We start from the raw sequence: 17818 nt of genomic DNA, 5'->3' as shown, positions 1-17818 counted from the left end.
GCCGCATCCATCAACGTCCGGTTCTTCCTCTCTGCAACACCGTTTTGTTGAGGGGTGTATGGTGCGGAATATTGATGCTTGATTCCCTCATCACTAAGAAATTCATCCAAGGTGTAGTTCTTGAACTCGGTGCCGTTGTCACTTCTTATTGTCAAGATCTTTGCATTATGTTGACGTTGTGCTTCATTTGCAAAGTCAATGACGGTTTGTTGGGTCTCGCTCTTCCTCTTGAAGAAATACACCCACGTGTACCTTGAGTAGTCATCCACAATCACCAAGCAATACTTCCTACCTCCAAGACTATCGAAGGATGGAGGCCCAAAGAGATCCATGTGAAGGAGCTCCAAAGGCCTCTTTGAATAAATGATAGTCGTGGGAGGGTGAGCCTTCTCATGTAGCTTTCCTTCGATACAGGCACTGCAAGCACGATCTTTAGCAAAACTAACATTCGTTAGTCCACGGACATGGTCCCCCTTGAGGAGACTTTGCAAAGATCTCATATTGACATGGGCTAAACGGCGATGCCAAAGCCATCCCACATCAACTTTAGCCATTAGGCATGTCGCGGTCTTAGTGGGTCGCTCCGAAAAGTTAATCACATATAGACCGTTCTCGACATGCCCAACAAAGGCTACTTTAAGAGTCTTGCTCCACAGGAGGGCCACGGTATCGATATCAAAGAAAGTGGCAAAGCCCATGATTGCAAGTTGACGAATGGAAAGTAAATTGTATGCAAGGGACTCAACAAGCATGACCTTCTCGATCGTGAGATCATGAGAGATGACCACCTTGCCAAGTCCTAATACCTTAGAAGATGAGGCGTCACCCCACTCGACATTGGTGGGCATAGATGGAACCTTGTGCACGTCCACCACCAAGTCCTTGCTTCCGGTCATATGATTTGTAGCTCCGCTATCGAGCAACCATGATCCACCACCGGAAGCAAACACCTACAAGAGATCAATGCTTGGTTTTAGATACCCATTTAGTAATGGGTCCTTTAATGTTAGTAACAAGGGTCTTAGGAACCCAAATAGACCATTCAATGTATTCATGAAGAGAACCAACAAATTTGTCATAAACATGCCCATCACTAGCATGGCATAACACATAAGAAGGATTAAAATCGCCGGCTTTGTTGGGAGGGGTGACATTGCCCTTCTTGATATTGTTCTTCTTCTTATCCTCGGGGGCACTCTCTCCCTCCCTCACAAAGGTTTGCATGAGAGGAGGAGGTCGTTTGGTCTTGTCATTCTTCTTCTTGTTCTTGGAGTCGGGCACGTACCCAATCCCTTCCTTGGCCGCAACTCCCTTTTGGTTGATCAAGAGACCGTTGAGGTTCTTCTTGCCTTGTATGCAAGTCGCAAGGCCTCTCTCAAGTTGTTCCTTCAACTTAGCATTTTCCTCAACAAGATGTATATGCTCACAACACGGGTTAGTAGCATTTGCATTATCAATTAAAACCATATGAGAAAAAGTTGCTTTCTCCTTAGTTAGCTTCACTTGGAGTTGATCATGAGACTCCTTGAGACTAGTGTGAATACCCTTCAAGGCCTTGTGGGCCTTGTCAAGTATATCAAACTCCTCTTTGAGTCTAGCAAGATCAACCCCGAGTTTGGCCTTCTCGGAGTTTAGCACACGAGAAACAGTGAGGACATGATCATAATCTTTCTTTAACTTAGCATGATCAACGTTGTGTGACTCCTCAAGAGCCAAACGAAGACCACGCTCTTCCTCAAGAGCATTGGAAAGATCCGAGATCTCATCGGCATAGTCACGACTATGCCCTTCCATCTTAGAGATGGTGTCCTCGTGAGCCTCGATCATGTCATTGGCTTCACCAAGTTGTTCCAAGAGAGCAACAAAGTGCTTCTTGGATTTTCCCTTGAGTTTTCCCATAAAGGCCTCAAACTCGTTAGCCTCCACATTAGCTCCCTCAAGTTCATTAATGCAATCCGTCGGGGAAGGATGATTAATGATGGTAGTTTTGATGTTGGAGGTTACCTTGTTGGTGGCTTTAGCCATGAGGCACTTGGCGGTGATGCTCTCGTTGGGTGAGTCGAAGAGAGACACCCGTGACGTTGTTGCAATGGCAATGGAGGCCATGGCAACCGACTCATCATCCTCATCATCGTCATCATCCTCATTGTACTCTTCTTGCACAACCAAAGCCTTGGGAGGAGTCTTCTTGGAGAAGTTGTTCTTGTTGGGGGATGACTTGGCCTTGTCCTTTCGGATGAGCTTGCCACCATTGTCTTCCCTCTTCTCATACGGGCATTCCGCAACGAAATGACTCACGTTGCCGCAATTGTAGCAAGTCCTTACACGTTGCTTGCCCCTTGTACCACTCGAGTTGTTTTTGCTAAAGTTTGGCCTCGAGTTTTTCTTGCTCCAAAATTGCCTTGAAGCAAGTGCCATGTGTTCATGATATGCATACTTCGTATCTTCGGGGTTGCTCTCCTCTTCTTCCTCTTCTTCGTCTTCCACGATGAGCTTGGCCTTCAATGCAAGGTTAGGCTTCTTTGCCCGTTGAGAACGGAGCACCGCACTGTCGGCGGTCTTGTCCAAAATGTTCATGGCCACAAACTCATCCAACACTTCGCTTGAGGTCAAAGTGTGGAAGTCCGGTCTTTGACGAATGACGGAGGACATGGCCTTGTGATAGGGCATCATTGCCTTGAGGAATTTGCGCTTGATCCAATTGTCATCCGTGTCCTTGCTCCCGTGATCTCGTAGTGAGACCGCGAGTTTGGTTACTCTCCGATAGAGCTCATGAGGTTCTTCATCTTCCTTCATTGCAAACTCATCGGCCTCATCTTGTACCACTTCATAGTTGGAGCGTTGAATGCTTGCGCTTCCCCGGTAGAGAGACACGACACAATGCCATGCATCTTTGGCCAAGGCGAAAGGACGAAGATGAGGTAGGTCTTCGAGTGGAATTGCACTTGAATGATGAAGAGAGCATTCTCATTGAATTGATTGTCCGTGGCTTCTCGAGGAGTGAAGTTGCTTGAATCATGTGGATAGAAACATTCTTCAATGATTCTCCAAAGGTTAGTGTTCACATGATTTAAATGACGTTTAAAGCGGTAAACCCAAGAATCAAAATTCTCATTTTTCACAATCTTAGGGGGAGGACCAGCATGATTCAAATGAGTGGAAGGAACCGGTCCACCATAAACAAGTGGTGGTTCCACATGGGCAAAGATGTCGGTGCCATTCTTGCCACTAGAAGGAGCCTTTTCACTACTAGCTTCCCCCTTGTCGGGGATAGCATCCGTCACCTTGTTGGCGGGATCACCCACTTTCAACGATGCGGTGGATAGTTTAAGCCCCTCAAGAAATTTAGTAAACATGCTTTCGACTTCGGTCGTCATGGAGGTTTTCAATGTCTCCAAGGCCACATTGAACTCCTCACGAGAAACCGAAGTTCCCCCATCTCCCGTAGATGAGATCGGATTCACAACGGAGTGTTCCTCCACATCGTCTATGGTATTAACCATACTCTTTGGATGGTAAAGTCCTTAATAAAGAGACGAGGCTCTGATACCAATTGAAAGGATCGATATGGTTGACTAGAGGGGGGGTGAATAGGCAACTAACAATTTTTAGCTTTTCTTTAACAATTTAAACTTTGCATCAAAGTAGGTTGTCTAGATATGCAACTAGGTGAGCAACCTATATGATGCAACGAGGATAGATACACAAGCAAGCAAGAGATATGAAACAAGTAAGCTTGCTCAAATAAAGGCACGAGATAACCAAGAGTGGAGACGGTGGAGACGAGGATGTGTTGCCGAAGTTCCTTCCCTTTGAGAGGAAGTACGTCTCCGTTGGAGCGGTGTGGAGGCACAATGCTCCCCAAGAAGCCACTAGGGCCACCGTATTCTCCTCACGCCCTCACACAATGCGAGATGCCGTGATTCCACTATTGGTGCCCTTGAAGGTGGCGACCGAACCTTTACAAACAAGGTTGGGGTTCTTTCCACAACTTAATTGGAGACTCCCAACAAAAACCACAAAGCTTCACCACAATGGAATATGGCTCCGAGGTGACCTCAACCGTCTAGGGTGCTCAAACACCCAAGAGTAACAAAATCCACACAAGAAAGTATGAGGGAAGCAAATATCCTTTGGTGGAAGTGTAGATCTAGGTCTCCTCCTTCAATCCCTAGCAAATCAACAAGTTTGAGTGGCTAGAGAGAGATCGGGCAAGAGAGCTTGAAGGGCATTAATGGTGGAGTGAGAGAGGTCAAAGGTAAGAGTGCTAGGTGGGAGAAGCTCCCTTAAATAGTCACCCACATTTCCAACCGTTACTGCGTTTTTTGCACTGCAGCGGTACAACCGGGACTCATGGTGTAACTGCAGAACCCTACCAAGCGGTACAACCGGACAGGCAGGCGGTAGTACCGGCTAAGAAAAATAACCGGACTAACCGCCTGGCTACCGCACAACCACCGCATCAAAACAGGAGCTTGACCGGTACTTGGGCGGTGCCTGGCCGGAACAACCGCATGGCCTTGAGCTCTTGGGCGGCTAAGTTCTGGGCGGAAGAACCGCTCGGACCACCGGTGGTACCGGTCATCGTGGAACGACCGGACCAACCGGGCCACTACCGCCCAAGAACCGCATCAAACCAGAAGCGAGAGCGGTACTTGAGCGGTGCATGGACGGAACCATCGCCCCAGCGGTTGCAGAGCATGGTGGCGGTACCACCGCCCGGAGGCAGTGGTACAACCGCTCGAGTAAAGCTGGTGAGCGACAAGACCCAGCGGTACAACCGCTCCAAAGAGCGGTACAACCGCTGGGCAGAAACAGTGAGCAGGAAAGAGGGGAAGAGGCAAGGAAAACTCTCTCTCACACACACACCTGAGGAAGGCAAAGAGAGGGTGAGAAAAGTGTACGTGAACTGATTCCCCCAGAGCTTCCTAATGAGGATTCCCTCTTGATAGTACGGGTACTCTACGACCAAAGAAAATAAAAGCGTAGAGGACACATCTTCGATCTTTTCCTTCGAGAGGCAATAGCAATCCGATGTAAGCCTAAGCATCGAGAACCTGAAACATATAGCATACGATTAGACCACAAAAGGTTGTCATTATCATCCAAAACATAAAGTAGGGAAATGCCCTTTCAGAGGGCAGGGGTGCCCTCTTCGGAGGCAGCGGCAGAAGGTAGGACAATAGGGTTGGCCCTTGGGAGTTGATGGAGCGTGGCCTCCCTCCAGTGGCGAATTGCTCCCTTGTCGCGGTTGCGTCGATGGCATGATCGGAGGTCGTCACTTGTTGTTCCCTAGTGTTTGTATCCTTGTCGATTTTGTTTTCTCTTTCTTTCCCTTCTTTATTGTGATGATGGCTGTAATATGTGGTTGGTGCTTTATATAAAAAGCGGGGCGAAAGCCTTTTTTTGGTAACTGTTTCGCCTAGCAAGAAACAGTTGCAACATCTTTGATTCTTAGGACTTTAAAACGCAGAAATAAAAAAAAACTATAGGATTTGAGTGGCATGTTTATTTGAATTTTATAAGATTAACAAGGAGTGTTTGATGACACAAGAAAAACAAAAGAATTGTAAAAGACGAGTGAAGTGGATGTTAGATTTTCATGTAGGATCTAATTCTACGAATCGAAGAACCAATATAGAAGAAAGAAAACTAAGGATTTTAATCCTTCGAAAATCTTATACTCCTTCGAATCAAAGGAGCCCTCGGTTTCCACAGAAGACGGGGGGCAAATTGGGCGGCGAAGACGACACAGCAGCAGCTCCGCCGCTGGGCACGTGAATTTTGGAGCCCATCACCGCCCGCGACATCTTCTCCACACTTCTCTCCGCCATCTTCCTCTTCTCCTTTCTCTCTCTCTCTGCCCTGGAAAAAAAGCAATCAAGAACCCATCCATTCCCGCTGTTTTCTGCAGAATAATACACACGGCACAGAGCAGCAGCCAGCGAGTGAGCCTGCGCACTTCGGTCCTGTTCGTCTTGCTGCACAAGGATCCCATCCATTCCCGCTGTTTTCTGCAGAAAAATTCCTGCCTCTGTTCGTAGGCTCGCCCCTTTTCTTGGTTTTGTTGGTTGCCGGGAGGAGAAGGAATCAAGCCCACTTCAGGTGAGTTATCAGCCTATTTCTCTCTCTCTCTTTGATTGCTGGCATCAATTTTAGAGATTCTGAGAGCTATTTTGTTGCTCTGAATTAGATTGATGATGTTGCAAGTGTGATTCCCACATTTCGTCCTGTAATTAATTTCCTGGGGGAGATTCACTCAACTGTCTCATGTATGCAAGGTTGCTGCTTATTTTAACTGTGAAACAAGTCTATTTTGAACCATGTGCTTGGTCCAACTTGAGCTCAATACGATGAAACAGTTTATATTAACCCCGGACTTCTAAAACTGCACCATATGCTAGTTCTGAAAAGTGGTCTTGTGCATCCGGCCTTTCAGAAGTGTGTGGAAACAAAATTATTTGTAGGGATTACTAGGAATTCGTAATCTGCAACATTTCATAAAGAAATTGGATACCCCAGGTAGGTGCACCCACGCTACACCCACAATCGAAAACATAGCAAAACAAATTAGAAAAATCTGAAACTTTTTAGCTTCGATTATGACCAAATGTTTTAGGTGCTTGCAAAATTTGGTGGCCAAATGACATCCGAGGAGCTCTGTACAAAAAAATATATATTTGTGCTCAAATGTATGTGCACTGTTTGAGCAGATTTGTATTCCGTTTGTATGGAGATCATTTGACGTTATTTGGCACCAAACTTTGCAATCACCTAAAACATTTGTTCATAATTAATGCCACAAAGTTTCAGATTTTTTTTATTTCTTTTGATTTTACTGTCCAATGTGATCATTTCTGTTCCATACAGGAAACACAAAAGAGAAATGAATTTCTCACGCATTTTCTTAACATGACATAATAGCCATACTTGTTTGATGAATTTTTGTATGTTGTCATTTCATAGCATCCCCAACATCCATGTTTTTTCGCACATATTTTTAAATGCCCAAAACACGAAACCGAATTTTAAAACTGCTCTATTGTTCATTTTAAACGGAGGTTTTGAAAGTCCGGAATTTAATATGAATAATAGTTCAATGTTTAAAATGGACTTCTGGGCTTAAGCTCCATGTTGTGTTTTAACTGGGCCCGTAGGAATTTGCACATGTATGTAGTTTAATGTATCCAAGCATCTTAGCATAGATTGCAATGATGGAGTTTCTACATAAACTGCTCTTTCTGCTCTTCACTTTATTACCAGAAATATTCATTTGTCTCAGCTGTGAATGATGTATTTTTCTTTCCCTGTTTCAGTCTAAGCCTCTAACCTACAGTTGTTAGCTCAATGGCTGGGGCCAGCAACAGGCGTGGAGCAGTGATGGAGGATTGGATGCTCTCCACACCCAGCCCAAGAACACTCATGTTGAGCCTGTTCAACGATGATTTCAGCTCCGGTCCCTTCTCCGATGTTTCCAGTGACAGTGGCAGCAACAAACCTCATGATGGAATGGAGAGGAGCAAAGCTTCTGTCGGTTCGAGCCCGGGAGAAAGTTCTCAAGTTACAAAAACCTCTCTCCATTTTGAACCAAACCTGTTTGATGCTAATGAGAAATCAAGCCCAGATAGTGGCAGTCCAGCAGAAAGGAACGGTTTCTGTGCACTCAAGATCGACACTTCCCGTGTTGGTTTTTCCGCGTCGATTCGGTCTCCTATCATAATTCCACCCGGTGTGAGTCCAAGGGAACTTCTTGAGTCGCCGGTTTTTCTTCCCAACGCAATCGTATGTTACTATCCCTGCCTCGATCAATTTCAGTTATGTGCAATGATCACCTATGGGGAGCATTTTTATCAGTACATGATCAAACTATTCTCTGACTAGGATAGCTCCATTTTTATTTGTATTGTACAATCTGCAGTTTCTTGGAATTGTCGATTATTATTGCTCTTGGATATGATGCTCCCAGTATAATGTTTACGGTGTCAAACTTTTGTAAATGGTTATTGTTTATGCAGGCACAACCTTCTCCTACGACCGGTAAATTGCCATTTCTGATGCGTACTAATGCTAATACAACAATACCATCGGTCCATAAGAAGGCTCAAGAGCTGTCACATGATGATCATACAATCTCCTTCCAGCAAATTTTGAGGTCTAAACCAACTTTTTCATTTGTTGACAAGGTAATTTTCTCCAAGATTACTATCTTATCGCCTATTTCCTGTCACTATCTGGCAGCGCCGGTTTTCTCGTTCTTGCAAAAATTGCAAGCAAAGTCAAATCCTCTTTTCAATGATGCATTGACCTGAAAAAGGTTTAACTGTTCAGGGTCCCAGTGTTACTCATCACAACCAGCCCTTAGCAAGCGAGAACAATCACCGTATCCCTGACAACGAACAAGAAGATAGCAAGGCAAACAGAAACGGAGACGATTCTCCAGCAACGATCATTGTCCGTGCCGAGGATGGATATAATTGGAGGAAATATGGGAAGAAGCAAGTGAAGAACAGTGAACATCCAACAAGCTACTACAAATGCAGTCACCAAAATTGCCCCGTCAAGAAAAAGGTGGAGCGTTGTCAAGATGGCGATATAACAGAGATAGTCTACAAAGGTTCTCACAATCACCCTTTACTGCCCCCCGACAGACGGCCAAGCGTCCCCTTCTCACACTCCAACGATCTGCAAGCCGATGGCGAAGAGAATGCTTTGGATGACCACTTCCAACATGCACATGGTGAAGTTCCTGCGACAAACTTGTCTGCTTCTCTTAACAGAGAAGGATTTGCAGACAGATCAGCTACCCGAGAAGCTATTGATGTCTCGCCGCCGACACTCTCCGGTGAGGACAATAACAGGGAAGCACATGGTACTGTATCTTCGGGCATTGACAGGGACCAAGATGTGACTGAGTCGAAGAGAATGTTAGTTAAACTTCTTCACTAATTCCCTAACACAAGCCTGCTGTAGTTCCAATAAACCGATGTTGGTAGCTACATCATCGGTTCTTTTGAATCTCATTTCAGGATGATGGATTATGTCACTCCAGCCACCGCCATCGGTACTATAGACATAGGGGCTCTGGCGTCGAGAGCTGTCCGAGAGGCCCGCGTCATCGTGCAGACCACAAGCGAGGTCGACGTGCTTGACGACGGTTACTGCTGGCGCAAGTACGGGCAGAAAGTTGTCAAAGGCAACCCAAATCCAAGGTCACTTCTCTGCGATTTCTTTCATTCCCTTGGTAGGACACAAAGTAGTACTCCGTATCTAGACAAGAATTTTGGGACTGACGAAATAGATTGTTAGCTTCAGAAACACTTGGCCCCGAAGAAGAAACACCCACCCTTTTGCTCCGTATGTGTGCAGGAGCTACTACAAATGCACGCACCCGAGCTGCCCGGTGCGCAAGCACGTCGAGAGGGCGTCGAATGACCTGAAATCGGTCATCACAACGTACGAGGGCAAGCACACCCATGAGGTTCCAGCTGACAGAAACAATGGCTACCCAAGCTCAGGTCATGGTGATGTTGCGCCACTGCCACAAGCTAATGGCCTCCACTGGAGGTCAGGACCAGCACAAGGAGGTATCATCCCTCAGTACAGTGGCGCTGCTGCTTATGGCTCACTTGCGCAGCTCGGTGTAGCAGGCGGCTTCCCCTTTGGAATGCTGCCCCGCGGCCTGGCGCTTGTTCCGGTGCCGGCGCAGATGATGGCTGGCCATCCATCGGCTATGCAGGGGAACCCAAGGCTTGTGCTGCAAGCAAGGGAGGTGAAGGGGAATCCGGCAGCACGGCCAGCAGACCAGAGTGGAACTGGTCCGGCAGCTTACCAGCAGCTGATGAGCAGGTTGTCTCAGGGTCCTAACATGTAAATATTCAGGTCTCTTGTAAGATAAGACATGCATTATCTTATGCTTTTGTATGTGAAAACAATTTTGGTGATGTACCCTTGTTCTTCCATGTCACCTTTTTTCAGTTTCACTTCATGGTTACAGAGGACTCGTCTTACAGAAAAAGGGAACACAGAGAATTCAAATGATTTTAAGCAGGAAAAATGGATTAAGATCTGAGGTAGCTAACCAAAGTTAACATATGGTTTCTGGGGGAGGGCATTACCTTCGTTGCTGAAATATTCAGGTTTCAAGCGAACATTGAATCAACTATAGTCAGATCCTGTAAAACTTTACATGTTTTTGATTTACCTAATCTGACAGTTTTAACTCACTGCAGTTCAGATCCTGAGTTATTCTGGTTTACACATTTTATTATGGTGCAACAGCACACCTATTTACAGCAAATCATCATTGCGCAACATAAAGATACGACACGAAGTACTAACAATTTCCACAATAACCAACTTACATTTGTTTTTGGATTGAGTTGCAAAAGGCCAAGCAATATGTTCCCACTATATTATCATGTCAGAACCCAGAAACATCAAAGCTGAAAACCACACCATCACCTCTTATAATCTGTAATCCATACGAAATGTGTATCCTGGCAAGCTCCAAAACACTTTACATTTGGTGAAGGACTCTTTTAACTGAGGTGTTCAAGTTAACCCTAACTCCCTAGTTTGTTGAAACGTCGATTTATGTATTTGGTATTTTCTTCACTAAAAATTACAACCAAAACTGCAGCTCTGCATGTTCGGTGCCTCCATGCACACTGCCAGCTAACTGCTGGCTGCTGGGAATTCTCTCTGATAAATCGCCTTCCACCGCTCCAGCTCCTCCCTGCACAAGCATTGTTCAAACATTCGTGTCAGAGTGCTTTCGTATGGCAGGAAGAAAGTACAAGAGTTCTCGTAGACCAGTCCTCTCCCCCTTGCAAGGACTCAGTTTCAATCAATGTATCTACAGACTCACAGTCCACCTCTGCTTCAGTTACCAGAAAAATAACCGCCATTATATTGTAAGATATGGCTGTCAACAAGTTAATTGCTATCTGTCTAATGTCTATCAATGCAATTTAACGAATGGCCACGGGCCAAATACTAGTTTGTTCAGAAGAAGCTTTGTGCACTGTGATATGTGCACCCCAAGCAGGAAGCCAAAATACGATAACTGCATTGAGCTTGCGGGTCAAAGCCAAGGAAACCAATAGATTGACTATAACTATTCCGGTATCTTGGTAGGAAAATTAGGTCGGTTGTGCTTTTAGATGTTGTTTGTTAGACAGTGAGAGGATATAAGTGGGTACAGTGCATTCTTTCCTTGTCCAAGCAAAGTAGTTTTGATTAAGAGTCTAAAAGAAAAACAATCGCCATGTAAGAGTTTGTCAGTTCAAAATTCAAAGTTACACCAGGGTCAATAGATTTATCTGGTGCATTCTTTCCTTGTCCAAGCAAAGTAGTTTTGATTAAGAGTCTAAAAGAAAAACAATCGCCATGTAAGAGTTTGTCAGTTCAAAATTCAAAGTTACACCAGGGTCAATAGATTTATCTGGTGCATTCTTTCCTTGTCCAAGCAAAGTAGTTTTGATTAAGAGTCTAAAAGAAAAACAATCGCCATGTAAGAGTTTGTCAGTTCAAAATTCAAAGTTACACCAGGGTCAATAGATTTATCTGGTGCATTCTTTCCTTGTCCAAGCAAAGTAGTTTTGATTAAGAGTCTAAAAGAAAAACAATCGCCATGTAAGAGTTTGTCAGTTCAAAATTCAAAGTTACACCAGGGTCAATAGATTTATCTGGAATCCTGGAAGTGGTTGGCGCTTGGCTGCTTTATCTAGCACAGAATTATCGTTGTCACAGAAATAGTCCACCTAATTGAATAAAAAGTATGTCTTAACAAGGATCACCTTAAGCATCGCCCTATTGACTCGTAATGAAGAAGCCCGAGAACTTTACGCCGCCCATCATTCCTACGACCAGCCCCCCTTTTGACCACTGGAAGTTGCTTGATACCTTTGACTTCCATGAGCACCTTAGCCGTGCTCAGATCTGTGTCGGGAAAGCAGGTCACCAGCCCTCTTTCATTGCCATGGTACTGAAACCCTCGTGTGAGGCACGATGTAACAAGAGCAGAATTCACCTGAAAAGACCCTTCGATTAATATGTGTGTTGTTTTACAGAAAATGACAATCAGATGGTAAGTTTAACTGTAGACCATAGATTTGTGAGGTTACATACATCCAGATCAGATGAATTTTCCCCAGTACCATTAGCATCTTCACTTGATTCAAATCCTCTGCGACGAATGTCACCAACTGTAACAATCCCTTCAAGAAAATCTTCATTGTCTACAACAAGAACACAACCTTGCTGCTTATCATGCATAAGCAGTGTTGCCTCCTTGATAGTGGCTGTAGATGTAACCTTGATAAAATGCTTTGACATTGCTCGAGATACCTGGAAGAGTTCTTGTTAGAAAGGTTTAAAATAGCCAGCACAGTTTAGCATATTTAATCAAATGAAAAAAAGAAAAACTGGAACATGAACTGTTAGACCTTCAACTCATCGAGAAGCATCTCCTCACTGTTACTACCATAGTGATATAGATCATCTTCTAGAATTGCTAGTTCAACATCATCTCCATCTGGTCGTCTCCCATCTGTCTCACTCCTATCAGCAGGGGGTAATAGTGACGCATAACCATGGCGAGGAGATGTAGCCTCAAACATCTCTTTGTTGCTGGAGTGACTTACAACCGATGGGACCCATATTGCTAAACCAACAGCTCCCTGTTAATCGAAAACAAGTGTAAGCTTAAACTTGGTATATTTAGTATGTTAAATGACATGCTTTTACAGCAAAATAACAAATGCATCGGATGGACATTACCATCAGAGGAAGTAGAATTCTGTAATCTTTTGTCAGTTCAAAGAGTAGCAGTACAGATGTCAATGGAACTGAACAAACTGAGGCTAGGGTAGCAGCCATTCCCACCTGAATTAAGTAGAAAGTAGTATTACTTTTGGCCATATCAAACTTTAAACTACCCGCCTAGCTCAAAAACAAAACTTACAAGTGCATAAGCTTGAGGGTGTGCAACAGCAGTGTTACCCGGAATGGCAGAGTTTATTAATTCTGCCGCTGAGCCCCCAAAAACAGCACCAACAGCAGCACCAATCATCAAGCTTGGGGCATATAGACCACCAACAAGACCAGAACCTTTGCATAGTGCAGTCGCAACAACTTTTGCAGCAGCCAACTGAGCTAATAGCCAAATTCCAGGAGCTGAAGCACTTTTTCCGGTATGTAGAATTTCATCTACATTGGTGAAACCCCAATACAGTATTCCAGGGTATCTTAGAGCTATTAAACCTGCTCCAAGACCACCTAAAGCCGGACATACTACAGCAGGGAGACCAAATTTTTTCCTTATCAAGTCGAAAGTCTTTGTGAACCAAACAACCAGCTGCCTGAATACCACACTCACTACCCCACAAAGCATGCCTAGAATAAGATAGAGTGGAAGCTCTGCACAATATAACTTTAGTCAGTTGCATACTTAGACAACTGAAATTTTAAACAATAATAAATACACATTGTGAAACATCAGAATTGGGAATTAATAAATGTCTAACTGCCAGATGAAAAAGAATCGCAGCAACAAGTGCTAAAACCGAATGTAAATTTACAAGGAATGGATCATGCTGCTAGCTGTGCATTATAATTGCATAGCTGGTAGACCGAGGAGACTACAGAAGGTGCTATAACTATTGTTTTCTCTCCTGCACAAGCCACCTACAGTTCTGGGATTTTATACCAGGAATTAAGCATTATAAATTCATCAGTTAATAACTAACACATCATACCGTTATTTAAACTTCTTTGTTTCAAAAGGGGAAGATGAATGCTAAGATGGGATATTGTAGCCAAAAATGCTGGAGTACTAAAAAGAAAGTACATAGTCAACTGGTCAGAGTGTCAGACAAAAGATTGGCAAGTTGGAAAATATTATCCACCATGTTACTACGACGTGGGCCCGAGCCCCACATGTTTCATCATATTGCATTTTTTCTAATTTTTACTTGTTTGCTTGATACTAAGGTAATTTTCTCATGATAAATTTGCCTAGAACAAAAAAAATAAGGTGTCATATTTGCAAGCAAAATGGGCTATAATGACTTACTATTTGGAAAACAGGGTTGGAAATAGATATTTACCCTATTAAAATTACTAAAACTAGCAAAAACATCATTTTTATGCATAGTGCAGCAAATAGACTGATTTCTTGCAAAAACAAAACAAAAGATAAAAACTAGAAACCAGGTGCAAGATACAACACACGTTTTTATGGGTGTTCAAGAAAAAGAAGCAGGTGCAAGATGACACCCTAATTTTCCTACTACAGTAGAGCACATAATACATATCTACTAATTAAACAAAAACTACCTTTCTGTAATACCAAATTTGATCGGAATAAGATAAAATACCAGCGGCAGATTTTAGTTCATACGTCGGGACAATAAAAGCTGCCTTCTCCCCTAACAAAACATTGGACACAGTTGATGATATAACTGATGCCAAAATAATCATAGCAGTTGTAAAGGGTGGTGAGTTCTCTGCTCGGAGTGGCCTCAGTACTGTTTCGATAGCAAAAAAACATCCAGCAACTGCAGCATTAAAACCTGAACATATAGTAACACAAGTGTCAGGGGAGGAATATAGGAAAGAAACTCAACAACATGAGTATGGGACTAAGGAGCTGGTAACATAAAAGAATATGAATCTGCTCTTCACTCCCGCAAAGATCTATAATGTTCCTAAATATGATTTGTTGTCCTTCTTGCTTGTCTAATTATTGCATCGTCCTTTCTTCTTTAACTTCTGCCTAGCATCTTAGCAGGATTTCGTTGTTATTTAATTCTATCTTATGCATGTGAACATTTGAACAGATATAGTTACTTAGGTATACCTGAAGCAATTCCAGCAGCTGATCCGGCTGCAATAAGAGCAATCCTTCGTTCCCTGTTGTTCTCCATCATTTCAGCGCACCCAATTGCACAAGACTTGCCAATATCAACACTAGGCCCTTCAGGACCCAATGAACATCCCGTCCCTAAAGTAATTGCAGCTTGGATGGCCTTGATTGCAGGAAAAATCGCACTCATGAAATCGATACCTTCCCTTTGAGATGACATCGATAGCCTTATCTGCTCAAATATCTCCAGCAATCCATGCATCATACCAACAACAACTCCACCAGTCACTGGAATTAACAATATCCTATGCCAAGTATCAGCAAGCCTCTGCAGGCGAAGCCAAGCAGCGCCCTCGGTGGGTGTGCCTGCCCATGCCCATTCATGTATGACATGCACCTGAAAAGGGCAAGGCAAGTGTTTTTCAAACGGCTGAACAGGAAAGACTACAAAAGAACCTTTTAGTTCAAACAATAAACTAAATCTGATTGAATAGCTCCTGCTTAATGACTATGATCTTCCTAAGCAAGGTCTTTCCCATTAGATCTAAAGACTTAATAAGTTAAAAACACAGACAGACACCAAACATGCAACTACACAAGGATTTGGATCTCACCCTGTAGTAAAAAATAATTAGTAGTAGCTCCACATGACTCAAACAATTACAATGCAAGAACATAGAAGTGTCTTAACACAGAGATGGCCTTAGTCTCTATCTGAGACCTGAAATAACACCAAAATACTACTCCCAATGTACCACAACCCCCACTCAAAGCTCTCCAAAGCACACAATCAGAACAAAACCTCATCAAACCGGAATCAGCAGCAAGAAGACATTAAATAACACAAAACCTCATCAAACCGGCAAATCATCATCAGGTTAACATACTGCACATAAAACTCCTTGGCCTTGCTCACCCCCATACCATCACAAGACATACACTAACACGAATGCTCTTAACTAGCAGAGACCATAACTGGACCGGCTATCAGCAATTCTCTGTAGCATCATATTCCATGTGAAGATAACCAAACAACACATGTTCACATTTACAATCATCTTCACCACAAATGAGACAATAAGTTTCTTCCACATCTCTGTGTTGCCTCATACAGGAGTGTGCTACAGAACTACTCCCACTGTAAACTAATATAATACTCCTCCGTTCCTAAATATTTGTCTTTTTAGAGATTTCAAATGGACTACCACATACCGATGCATATAGACATATTTTAGAGTGTAGATTCACTCATTTTGCTTCATATGTAGTCACTTGTTGAAATCTCTAGAAAGACAAATATTTAGGAACGGAGGGAGCATCTTTTAGATCACTAGTAGTAGTGATCTAAAAGATCTTATATTAGTTTACAGAGGGAGTACTACAATGCATGTAAATGTATACCCTCATTCATAGTCCAGAGTGTCTGGAAATCCCCAAAACATCTATCTCATGGCAACAGACTCACAAAAACAGTCACCTTAGAAAGATAAAAGTAAATCTCATAGACCCTGTACTTGCCAGGCATAGAGATCTCGGCAGAATACTATTTTCCCCAAAAGAAACCGTTTGAAAGAACTGATAAATAACGCATTTTTCCTCCACGCAGATCTCTTACTTACCCCGCGGTTAAACGCGGCGACGCAGATGCCGGTAGCGAGCCCGAGGAGGCACCCGACGAGCAGCAGCGCCCACTCGGGCGGCGCGCCGTCCCCGAGCTCGTCACTCTCCTCCTCCCTCCTGGGCGCCCCCGCCTCCCCCGCCGCCGTAGGGGACGCCGGGCCGCTGTCGACGTGGCTATGGCGCCCCCTGCTCGAGAGCCGGCGGTCCAGGTTCCGCAGCAGCTCGCGCACGCGGTTCCTTCGCGGGGTCGTCGGCGAGTCGGGGTCGGAGGAGGACGGCAGCGCGGCGGCGCCGGAACGCAGCGGCTCGAGGTCGCTGTGCGCCATGGCGCGCGGGCAGGGCAGGAGCGCGAGCTTAGCGCAATTGCATCAAAACTATGTTCCCGGGCTCGCTGGCCCGCGGCGGATCTGGGGGATTTGTCTCGGGCGATCTCGTCGGCGGTTGAGCGATGGCGAGGCGGGCAGAGGGAGAGGTGTGGGCGGACGTTAGGAGGGAGGAAAGGGAAGTGCGCGTGCTTGTTTTCCAGGTTACCCCTCGTCAAAGGCTCTATTTCCAAAATACATGGCGTGTTCTATTTCATTAGCGAAAGATTTTTACCAGCAAATACTCTATTTTTTGCCGATCAATTCCGAGCCCATACTCATTTACATCCGACGCATAGTAAGAGGGGTCTGCTACGCGTCGACCGGATGATGTTTAGAAAACATCTGTCGCCTCGGTAGTCGTAGGATCACGAGCTCAACAACCATTCGATCTTCTTCCCGTGCAACAAGGCCTGTGTTGCACTTGGCGCTTTGCAACACGAGCCTTGTTGCTCTCTTACCGAACCATTTTTTCTTTGAAACAAGTAGGGATGGCAATGGATAGAGTATGGGCGGGTGCAACCTCCTTCTACCCGAACCCATACACATAGAAACTTTTTATACCCACCCATTTCAATATCCATAGATATAAACTGACATCCATGCCCATACCCATCGGGTATCCTATACCCGATGGGTATCCATTGGGTACAATATATAGCATTCAAATTCTTAAGAGATAGAGAAATGAGTTCAAAATTCAAGTGATCATGGTAGAGTAGTATAGCACGTATGTGGCCTCCTCCAGTGGGTGGCCTCTTGGAGGCATCAGGAGGGGATGAGCAGCGGTTGGTGGAAGGCCGACGTAGTGGAAGGCGGTGGTGGGAATTGGGGATCACTGGATCGAGTGTTCGACAAGAGTCCGGTAGCGAAGAGTCGATATTTCATCTTTTTTGAGGAGTCACATAGGACGTATGAGGAGTGGCGAGCAGGTGATTATGAGCCTATGAGTTATGACTTGTTTAAGGAA

General features: G+C 44.4%; 2 protein-coding genes across 4 annotated transcripts; one reads left to right on the top strand and one right to left on the bottom strand.

The window, feature by feature from the left end:
• Positions 1 to 5692: 5692 nt before the first annotated feature.
• LOC125525120 (probable WRKY transcription factor 2) lies at positions 5693 to 9941 on the top strand. Its single transcript, XM_048690146.1, has 6 exons — positions 5693 to 6105; positions 7317 to 7782; positions 8016 to 8183; positions 8329 to 8924; positions 9027 to 9209; positions 9367 to 9941. Exons 2-6 carry the CDS (start codon positions 7348 to 7350, stop codon positions 9869 to 9871), a joined length of 1887 nt encoding a protein of 628 aa, XP_048546103.1. The 5' UTR covers positions 5693 to 6105; positions 7317 to 7347; the 3' UTR covers positions 9872 to 9941.
• Positions 9942 to 10439: 498 nt separating this feature from the next.
• LOC125525119 (chloride channel protein CLC-f-like) lies at positions 10440 to 17008 on the bottom strand. 3 transcript variants are annotated; one of them, XM_048690143.1, is made up of 9 exons: positions 16486 to 17008; positions 14861 to 15263; positions 14379 to 14573; positions 12965 to 13419; positions 12781 to 12885; positions 12447 to 12680; positions 12130 to 12348; positions 11799 to 12031; positions 10440 to 10735 (listed from the first exon to the last, which is right to left on the bottom strand). In XM_048690143.1, exons 1-9 carry the CDS (start codon positions 16810 to 16812, stop codon positions 10675 to 10677), a joined length of 2232 nt encoding a protein of 743 aa, XP_048546100.1. In that variant the 5' UTR covers positions 16813 to 17008; the 3' UTR covers positions 10440 to 10674. The 3 variants fall into 3 exon arrangements, with proteins under 3 accessions (XP_048546100.1, XP_048546101.1, XP_048546102.1); XM_048690144.1 differs by lacking the exons at positions 14861 to 15263; positions 16486 to 17008 and having other exon boundaries at positions 14338 to 14573; XM_048690145.1 differs by lacking the exons at positions 14861 to 15263; positions 16486 to 17008 and having other exon boundaries at positions 14402 to 14573.
• Positions 17009 to 17818: the final 810 nt, after the last annotated feature.

This window comes from Triticum urartu, chromosome 7, assembly GCF_003073215.2.
Source record: "Triticum urartu cultivar G1812 chromosome 7, Tu2.1, whole genome shotgun sequence".
Lineage (NCBI taxonomy): Eukaryota > Viridiplantae > Streptophyta > Magnoliopsida > Poales > Poaceae > Triticum > Triticum urartu.
The sequence above is the reverse complement of the archived record's forward strand: the minus strand, read 5'-3'. Positions and strand labels throughout refer to the sequence as shown.

What these genes read in the sequence shown, in the direction of transcription:
- LOC125525120 (XM_048690146.1), top strand. Translation starts at nt 7,348, where the DNA reads ATGGCTGGGGCCAGCAACAGGCGTGGAGCAGTGATGGAGGATTGGATG. An exon ending in TTTTTCTTCCCAACGCAATC is followed by an intron (nt 7,783 to 8,015) that starts GTATGTTACTAT and finishes TTGTTTATGCAG; the next exon opens with GCACAACCTTCTCCTACGAC. An exon ending in CTTTTTCATTTGTTGACAAG is followed by an intron (nt 8,184 to 8,328) that starts GTAATTTTCTCC and finishes TTAACTGTTCAG; the next exon opens with GGTCCCAGTGTTACTCATCA.
- LOC125525119 (XM_048690143.1), bottom strand. Translation starts at nt 16,812, where the DNA reads ATGGCGCACAGCGACCTCGAGCCGCTGCGTTCCGGCGCCGCCGCGCTG. An exon ending in AGCTGCTGGAATTGCTTCAG is followed by an intron (nt 14,574 to 14,860) that starts GTATACCTAAGT and finishes CTATATGTTCAG; the next exon opens with GTTTTAATGCTGCAGTTGCT. An exon ending in ACCCTCAAGCTTATGCACTT is followed by an intron (nt 12,886 to 12,964) that starts GTAAGTTTTGTT and finishes TACTTAATTCAG; the next exon opens with GTGGGAATGGCTGCTACCCT.